The sequence below is a fragment of the Barbus barbus genome (assembly GCF_936440315.1).
Source record: "Barbus barbus genome assembly, chromosome: 45".
NCBI lineage: Eukaryota > Metazoa > Chordata > Actinopteri > Cypriniformes > Cyprinidae > Barbus > Barbus barbus.
The window spans coordinates 15,264,539-15,274,098 of record NC_136723.1 but is presented as its reverse complement, the minus strand read 5'-3'; the positions used below and the strand labels follow the sequence as shown (position 1 = coordinate 15,274,098).

The 9,560-nt window shown below is 40.1% G+C and overlaps 1 protein-coding gene across 5 annotated transcripts in view; it reads left to right on the top strand.

Annotated features, from left to right (window-relative positions):
- The window catches only part of LOC306863932 (protein phosphatase 3 catalytic subunit alpha-like), a 31,071-nt gene continuing 21,511 nt past the window's right edge, over nt 1-9,560 (top strand). For 2 of the 5 annotated variants that reach the window (XM_079407533.1, XM_079407531.1), the window contains exons 1-3: nt 1-419; nt 5,852-6,049; nt 7,435-7,559. In XM_079407533.1, coding sequence (XP_079263659.1) covers nt 368-419; nt 5,852-6,049; nt 7,435-7,559 — 375 coding nt within the window. In that variant the 5' untranslated portion in view covers nt 1-367. Of the gene's footprint in view, nt 420-1,234; nt 1,291-4,500; nt 4,518-5,851; nt 6,050-7,434; nt 7,560-9,560 lie in introns of those variants that run through there. The other 3 variants (XM_079407534.1, XM_079407532.1, XM_079407535.1) reach the window with 3 other exon arrangements.

Genomic DNA, 9,560 nt, shown 5'->3' with positions numbered 1-9,560 from the left:
CTACAAAAGATCCGACTCATGCGAACGATTCGTTCACGAGTCGGACATCGCTACTCCCTCAGAGAAATTAACAGCAGCTGGGTCGCCTCTGAGCAAACCCGAAGGACAGACACGGCAGAAAATAAAACTCTGCCGTTACAGTGGGCTCCCCCTTCCCCTTTCCCCCACCGTTTTAGCGTACATATCACCAAAGCGACCCCGACGAGCGCTCTTTCTCCGTTTCCCCGCTCTAACAGCGGAGCGGTCAGGACTTCTTTTCCTCGCGAACTGAAACGTCAGTAGCTTAGCCGAGCTAGCGGGCTAACGCGACTAGCTGGGTTTAGCTACAAGGAGGAATTACAATTATTCCACCGAGAGACACTGAAGGATGTCGGGGAAGGAGCAGAATAAACAATCCACCACCGAACGGCTCGTCAAAGGTACGTTTTATATGTGAAACAGTACGTTTTTATTCAGCTCGCCTGGTTGTGTGTTAGCTAACGTTAACCCGCACTGGTAGCTGATGGGTGACATTCAGTTTATGTGTAATATAAACACAAGCAAGTCAGGACATCTGTTGTGTTGACTGAGTTTTGGATAACTTAAAAAGTCTAATGACACACGTTGATGGTTAATTTGACAGATTGGCTCAGGCTGCTTGGGATGAATTGGCATGAATTTAATGAGATCATTGACGTTTTAAGCTCTAGTATGCAAACATTGCGTAGATGCAAAGCTGTCGTTAGTGAATCAGACCATTATAGGGATATTAGTGGGAATGCATGATACTCAAAGTGGTCTGAATATGCAAAGCCCCTGGGATTCATGAAACTGAAACTGCCAAAGCTCTATCAAGTACTGAAAATAAACACTTGATTTTGGATTACAGGTGTCTTTCTGTATTATTAAAAGGAGTATATATAACTATAAGACTATACTTATAATCTAATAATGGGAGAATGAGAATATAGCCTATATTTTTATGTAAACTGATTTTGGTAGGCTTAACGGGTATAGTTAGTTAATATACAGAACGGACAATTTTGTAGTTATTTTTAATTTTGTTTAATATTTTATGAAAGAAAATGTATACATTTGTGTGTATTATTAATTTAAGATTAACTTTAATCAGATTTTAGTTGGCTCAATGCAAGTGTAATAAAGAGATCCCCTAGGTTTACATTCATCATCATTGCACAACAATTAATTCACTGTAGTACATTTGCTTTCATCCTTTTTCTTCCTCCTCCTTTAGGGTTTAGGCCACATCAGAGAGAACTGTTTCACTTCAGCTTTACTCTTTTGTCTGAGGTAGAACTAAACTAATTGAAGTTATCCATGTGATCCCAATTAACCTCATGCTTATAATCCTACTTTAGACACAAAAAAAGGATTGACCCTTGGTTAGGTGATGCATTTGATTCATTTAAGCATCAACTCAAGGGCTCGTGGGAGTTTTTTATGTCATAGAGGTGAGATGCAGTAGAGTACTACAACTAATTGGATCATTAGGTCTGTGGCTTCATGGGTATAGAGGCACCCGGGGAACTTTGACTTGTTTTTGATTAAAATTAGTGTGTCCGCTGACATATATAGTGTGTACTTTCCTCTCACTCCCTTATGCACTGCTGTCAGCTCGCTGTGTTTTGGCTGATCGGGCTCAATTAGACAGTCTCTGTAATGAGCTGATAGCACTGGGCTCTTTAGTAGTCTAGTTCCGCATCTGTAATGACTTGCATCTCCATTCCCAAGTCAGACCATTCAGCAATCTAAATCGCTACAGACAAACCCCCATCCTCATTAAAAAGAGCCGACTCTCTTTCTGTCTAGAATCCCTGTTCTTTTTTGCATGAACAGGAGCATTTCAGCTCCAAATTGGTTCCAGGTTTCACTGAATGCCTCCTTTCAGTTTAAGCACTCCAACACCTGGATTTTTTGCCACATGTATGCGTAATCGCAGGCTGTCAAAATTTCTTTTTGTGGGATTTGTTTTGTAAGCCACGATGGACAGAAATCTGCATTGAGAGAGGTTTGAACTGGAGAATTATAGTCGGTCAAGCTTTATTTATATAGTGCTTGACACAACAGATATTTACAGTATTAAACAAGGAAGTAACAAGAGTCAGTGATGCCAACTTCATTACATATGGGACAACTATACAAAGAATCAGGACAGCGGACAGGGAATATTGTCTAATGCAAGTGTTAATTGTAGATTGTTAGCACCTTGAGAACGCTACTACCCAGTGACCAATCAGTGTCTTGTGCCAGCATTCTTCTACCATGTCTGCGATAATTCTGTCTTAGCATATTTTCTGGCTGATGATAGATGAATTCAGTCGACTCGTGTTAAAAAATGTAAAAAAAGCTTGTGGAGAGCACGCCGGCCTGTTGTTTCGTCTATTGTGTTTGGAAGGTAAAATGACTAAAGCTTGTGTTTAAAAGGACTATAAGCTCTGCGAGAATGAACTCCAGCATGATTGAAGTGCTGAGTGGGAGTTGAGGTTCTCACCAAGGCCGCGTCTTGATGAGTCCTCCCACAGTAAAAGTACGGAGCGTGGGGAATCAAGGATTGTAGCGGCACTTTTCTACACCGCACTTCATCAGCCGAGCCATGCTTGGAACAATGTAATGGAGGCGGAGGAAAGATGAGGTTAAGTGCTTTTAAAAGCTTTGATTAGTTGCTAGACGTTTCCACGCAACACTTTTCTCACTTTCCCCTGCTGAGAATGGCGGACAGTATGGTGGTTGTTGTGTTGTGCATTTAAACATGGGTCAACAGTCAGTTGAAAGCTTGAAAGGTTAGCATGAAAGAGCAACTCAAGCTGTGTTGCTGTCTGTGGCTTTTTTTTTCCTTTTTTTTTTTTTTTGAGGGGGTAACATCAACACCCTACCCACCCTGAAATCATATCACCATCTAATGCACGTCATCTAGAAATAAGCAAGTTTTATGCAGCTGATGCTATAAAGTTTTGGACCCCTGTCAGGCTGAGTGAATTTGATGTTTTGACCTTTTGGCTTATTTACAGATAGAAACTAGAGCTGTCAGGGTCAGCGTCACCCTGCTTGTGTAATTATTCTGTCCTCATGCATGATTAACGGACCTCAGGCCCTGTCTCTCACCCTTTCACCATGGCTTTTCTCTCTAGGATTGCTCATACCGCCCAAGATAGCTCTCGACATCCTTGCTGAGAACCTTAAAGTCCATGTGTTTTCTTACATAGTGTGTTCTCTAATGTCAGCCCCCCCCAAAAAACAGTTAGTGTGATAAAACCACAGATCAGGCCGAAGACAGGAAGTTACGCCTTTTCTAGCTTCCTTATTAATATACATGCGGTCTGGTCCAGAAGTCTCTTAAAGGGATAGTCCACCCAAAAATTATGTAATTTACTACAGAGAAAAAAAAATATTTTGAAAAATATTTCAACTGTTTTGTCCATACAATACAAGTCAGTGACCCCACTGGACAAAACAGTTGAAATCAGATTTTAGTTATTTAATGGTTGGAAAGCTATGCAGTGAGCAAGTGCAAAAGCACTGGATTTCTTTTTATTCTCCAAAACTGACCTCCTTTTAACTGGGCCTTCATTGGGTTGGGTTTTGATATCATCAAGGGCCACAAGTGAAGTACAGTCGCCTCACTGCTGGGTAAATACATATTTTTTGGTACTTTGATAGTAAAATCCCCCTCCCGCCCTGAGGGCTTCATTTTCACATGCAAATGAGCCACACTGAGAGCTTACACATTTTCGCTGCCATCGCCGCAGAAGGGTAAACTCAACCCTCCAGCCAGATAATAGCCCTGTTACAGCTTTAGTTAAAACAGGCAAATGAGCAGGTGTTCTTCCTTTATTCTATCAGGCATGAAAGATTCGTCGTTTTTCTCTTCCTCATACTGGCATGCAACAAGAACAACACCCTCTGATGGTTTCTGCCTGAACCACATTCAAAATCATCAAAAATCAGATGGTTTTGTAAACCCAAACCGGTTCTTTGCACCTAATTCCACCATTGGAGTCCCTGGAAGGTTCCTAGTCATCTGAACTCGAAGCTTTATTGTGGTCTCTCATGCCTGTGGTCCCAACGCTGAAAGCCATGGCCGTCGGCCAGACCCACATTCTTCTGGAGAGCAAGCTTTGCCAACCTGGCCTGTGACCCTAGCGGAGAGGATTCCATACTGATGCCAACAGCTGGCCTTCTACCCCACCCCGACTTCAGGACGTAACTTCCCAGCTCCTCTTAAACTGGTTTAAATGTTGTGGAATTCCTGCAACTGAAAATAGCTCGTGGCTCTGGGGGTTGCAGAGCGGTTCTAGCAGGCATTTGTTTGCATGCTGCACACCTCAGCGCGCACCCATGCACATGGTCTCTGAATGTAAAATCCCAGCCCCCAGGTTGTTGAGGGTTTATTTAAGCTGTCTTCTCCATGACAGCAAGGGCTTTGTGTCTTCTTAACAAGACCTGTGCGTGTTGGTTGGGGGAAGGGACGGGACCAGCTGTGGCCATGTGTTGTTCTGATAACCCACATAGCTTTGTGGGTGAGTCCCAAATCCTGAACAATAACGGTAATCGTTATTGCCATGCATATGTTTCACTTTTAGCTTCTGGCAGTCAGCTTGGCATTGCATTTTTCAGGCAACCTCGTAACTGCGAACTGTATGTTTTCAGTTGTCGTTGTGAATTGAGTAATAATGTGTTGTCTTGCAACCATGAGGTTTCACACATTAATTTAATTTGCCTGCATTCTGGCAAAGACGTTAAAGTAAACCAGCTGATGTCATTCGTCAATTCACTCACGCAGTTACATGTCAAGAAAAGTTCATGAACTGATCCGATCGTGAAAACAGTAATGTCACAGTGTACTGAGGTTGCGTCATTTTTAAGGTTTGGGATATTCAAAATCTGTATGCTTAATGTTAAAGATCAGCACACTAAAATAAACAATAAAACAGAAGATACTTGTCATGTTGACCTACAAAAAATTGTCTAAAAAGAGACTTGGGAGTGGGCTCTTTTTAGCAAGTGTTTAGCAACTGGTCAAGTCAATATTATTTGTATAGTGCTTTTAACAATGCAAATTGTCAAAGCAGCTTTACATCGGCTTGATATAAAGCTGGGTGGCTTTATATCAGCTTTACAGTATTTAGACTGGGAAATAGTTTGTTGAAATAGTGTCATTCTCCTTTGGCCAGACAAAATCAGCAGTTTAAATCTACACCTTAGCAACTGTATAACACCCTAGTATCATTGCAGAGAGTTTTGCAAAGGCAAGCATTAGGAATGTTCAAAACTGCACATTTTTCCAACAGTTTAAAATCTTGAATGATTCGGCTGGTTTTATGTTCTGAAATGTAAACATCCAGTTTGACAGACAAGCTTTGAGTTACATGTGATGGAAGCCTGAGAGTGGCATGTTAAGATGCTCTTGGGCTGAGATATTTTTATGTGGTGTAACACCGTAACAAATTTTTCTTATTTTGGTTCTGCACTTTTATCACACACCATCTGGCTTTGAATTTTTTGAGAAGCTGTGCTTCCTTAACTTGGAGACTTCTCAGTCAACAGATGCTGTGATAGACTCTGAGACTTCACCACACTGTTATCGACTGCACGGTCGTGACTGTAAACATGCTGCTTTAAATTTAGACATTTGTTGTGTCGCTCTATCGGGTAGTTCCAAATCAATATGGGATAAGAATTGCTCTGGCACAAAGCTGAAATCCATTTTGTACAGTCAAAATGGCTAAAAACATGTATAATGTCGTCTTGTGTGTACAATATTATTTCTCTAATGTATGAAATGTTTGCCAGCAGGGTTTCCCTGTGACTAGCAAGACTAAAAAAAGTGAGTCTTTCTTTTTCTTTCCCGCAGCAGTGCCGTACCCTCCCACGACGCGGCTCACCATGAAAGAGCTGTACGAGGACGGCAAGCCTAAGGTGGAGCTTTTGAAGAGCCACCTGGTGAAAGAGGGCCGCCTGGAGGAAGACGCGGCCCTACGTATCATCAACGATGGCGCCAACATCCTCCGCAACGAGAAATGCATGCTGGAAGTGGAGGCCCCCATCACAGGTAGGGTGTTGCACACTTGATGACTCACTGTGCGGTGAAGCTACAAACCTGTCGTGATTCACAACCAGCGTGTACATCCAGGATGTGGTCTCACAGGATCTTCGCTACCCCTAATGCCGTGTGATCACAGAAAAACACGATGCCCACGATGTTAGTTTACAGCGATATGGTTCTTCTCGTGGACCAATAAAATTACCCTCAAGGTTCTGCAGTTACTTGATCTGGCATCTCTGATATCATACTTAATCTTTAGGTTTAGTTTTGACCCCGACTTAATCCTCAAGCCAGCAAGAAGAGCGTGATTATTTTCATACGGAGCTAGTCTTCCACAGCAACCCCAAATGTGTTTGCTCTGTAAAGGTCAGAGAAACAGTTGCATCCTAGACTCTCTCTCTCACACACCCCCACACTTTAATTCCCCAGTGGAGGCCACAGGAAACCCCCAGCACTAGCCATACACTCGAGCAGACACACAAACAGGTGTGTGGATATAAATGGGCACGTCTATCCTTATCTTCCCCCTCCCTCGCACTCTCATGTTTTTCGTAACACGCACTATGTACAATTGACTTGCAAGAGAAAACCGAAGAAATTGTGGCATGAATAATTGAGATGGTGTTCCTGCCTAAAACATTTTACCTTGTGGAGGTTGAGAGGAATAGGGTTGGTTTGGCCACATCCTGTTTGTGGCGATCACTATTGATATTTTTCACTCAGCCATTTTAAGTGGGCCTAGTATTAGTACGCTTCTGTTTAGTGGTTTTAATATTCATGCACCCTCAGTTGCTCAAATCTTAAAGGGATAGTTCACCCAAAAATGAAAATTCATTAATTTACTTACGCTCATGTCATTCCAAACCCATAAGACCTTTGTTCATCTTGGGAACACAAATTAAGAAATTTTGATGAAATATGAGTTTTCTGATCCTGCATAGACCGGGATAGACCATGTTCAAGGCCCAGAAAGGTAGTAAGGACATTGTAAAATAAAGTCCACCATAAAACAGTCCATGTGACATCAGTTGTTCTAATTTTAAGAAGCTACAGGAATACTTTTAAGAAGCTACAGGAATACTTATGCACAAAATATCTTTGTTCCAAAGATGAACAAAGGTCTTACAGGTTTGGAACTACATGAGGGTGAGTAATTAATGACAGAATTTTCATTTTTGGGTGAACTATCCCTTTAAGATTTCTGCTCCCATCTTGAGCTCATAAAGTCATGTCCTTGACCTCCTTGCGCGTACTTGATGTCTGATATTTCTTCATTTCTTTCTGCAACGTTTTCCAATGTTTTCGTTTTGGCCACATCCTATTAATGATGTCACTCTGTTTTTGTTTCAAATTTAAATGTTTGTCTTAACGTGTTTTGTCTCTGTCTTCAGTGTGCGGAGATGTCCATGGGCAATTTTTTGACCTGATGAAGCTCTTTGAGGTGGGGGGTTCCCCACACAATACACGCTATCTATTTTTGGGAGACTATGTGGATCGAGGCTATTTCAGTATTGAGGTGAGTCTAATTGTAATGTTCGCAAGTTGTGTAAAATGGGGTAAAGTGGTAAACAACTGTTTCTGTGTTGCAATGCCTAAATAAGCATAATTAAAGGAATGCTACAAGTTCAATACATATTAAGCTCTCAATATGCATTACATATTAAAATCACCAGTGTCAGTGGAATGCTGTCGATTACCTTAGAAAATTATCTGAGCTTGCTCCTCAGTTCACAAAAACAGTAATGCACTTACAATAGAAGTCTATGGAGCAAAACAGGGAAAAACATTAAAATGTGCTCATTTTATTGAACGTACAGCCACAAGAATTTATATTATAGCTGCAGTGCAAACTTAACAGTAGGGCTGGGTATCGAGTTCGATACTTTTTAGGCACCGACCGAATTGCCTCGATACCACCGAGTATCGAAAAACGTCTTGTCGTTCGGTACCAAATTTCGATACCTAAGGGGTTAATCTCATCACCGTCAGTGAGCCAATAATCCTGCAGCACTAGGTGTGTTTGACTAGAAGCGGCGCTGATTGATCAGTGTTTGACCTCCGCGAGAGCGATTATAAAGCGTACGGAGCAGTCCGCTCTTTATATCGCGCGGTTTGTTTATTATACACAGACTGAAGCTCGCGGTCATTTCAGCGTCTGCCGCCTCACTACATGAGGACATAAACACATGAACAACATCTCCAGACCTGCTCTGAAAGTCACTTCATGAGCATTTTACCGTTTGAGTCGAGTAAAACTAACGTCATATCATATACACACAGAACTGTAAAGGTATTCCAGGCAACCCATCAAAATAAAAGTTCGGTTTAACTTGGAAGACTGCGGCAGAAATATATTAATATTGTTCAGCAGACAGTACATACTGCTACTACTAGGCTACTATTAAAATTATTATTATAATTTTTTTTTTTTTAGTAATGATCACACAACAGTTATTCCATGTTTTAATTTTAATAGTAACCCCCCTTTGTTTGCCAAAATAAATAAACTTTGATTTTCAATAATTTAAAGATAAATTAAATTAATGTTTTATGTCTTCATTTGAAAACCAGATACAGAACACAGAATTTCTGAGGAAAAATAAAACATTTCATAAGGCTATTTTAAGAATAAATTTAAATAAACTAAGTTGTTTTTATGCATTCAAACAATTAGACATACTACACCAGAATTTAATAACAATAAAACATATGGTGAAAGAAAATAAAACACCCACTTATGAAAGTGGATGAAGATATAAAATTTCTTGAAGTCTTTAACAACCTAGAAATGATGATTCTGTCTGAGCTATGTGTTTTAAAATGAACACGCACTAATGTAAACGTAGCCTAACAGATGGTTAAACTGAAAACTATTTGAACTTTATTAAAATAAATTATTTATGCATTGTGTTGGATATATTTAGTTCCTTTGTGCAGTGGCTCAGGAGATGAGGCTTTGAGTCTGTATAAATATCAACAAGCTAAAAAAAATTTTTTTTTGAGATAATTTAATCTTATTAAAACTGATTTCATAAAACTGGTATCGAAAAAAGTATCGTTCAGGAACCGGTATCGAACTCAAGGTATCGGTATCGATATCGAAAATTTTTGAACGATACCCAGCCCTACTTAACAGTAATATGACTGGTTTAATTGATCACCTGAGAACACAACAACCTCAAATGCATGCCATGTTTTAACCACCCAAAAAAAAAATTTAATTCATCCAAAATATAAAGGCAAAATTAATTTGTTTCTGTAAAAAAAAAAAAAGAATGGTGCATCCCTAGCTTGCTACAAAAGTTGTCAATGGAGGCAAATATGTTTTGAATCCAGAACATTCTTTAAAAAAAATAAAGAGGCTAGTTTTGTTTTAAATATCTTTATAACCATTATACAAAGTCTTTTGAATATGCAAGGCCTTTTGAACACATATTTGCCGAATGAATACATCTTGGTCATTGTAGACACTTGAGACGTTCACATTTAATAAACCTTCAGAGAATACCACGTGGCT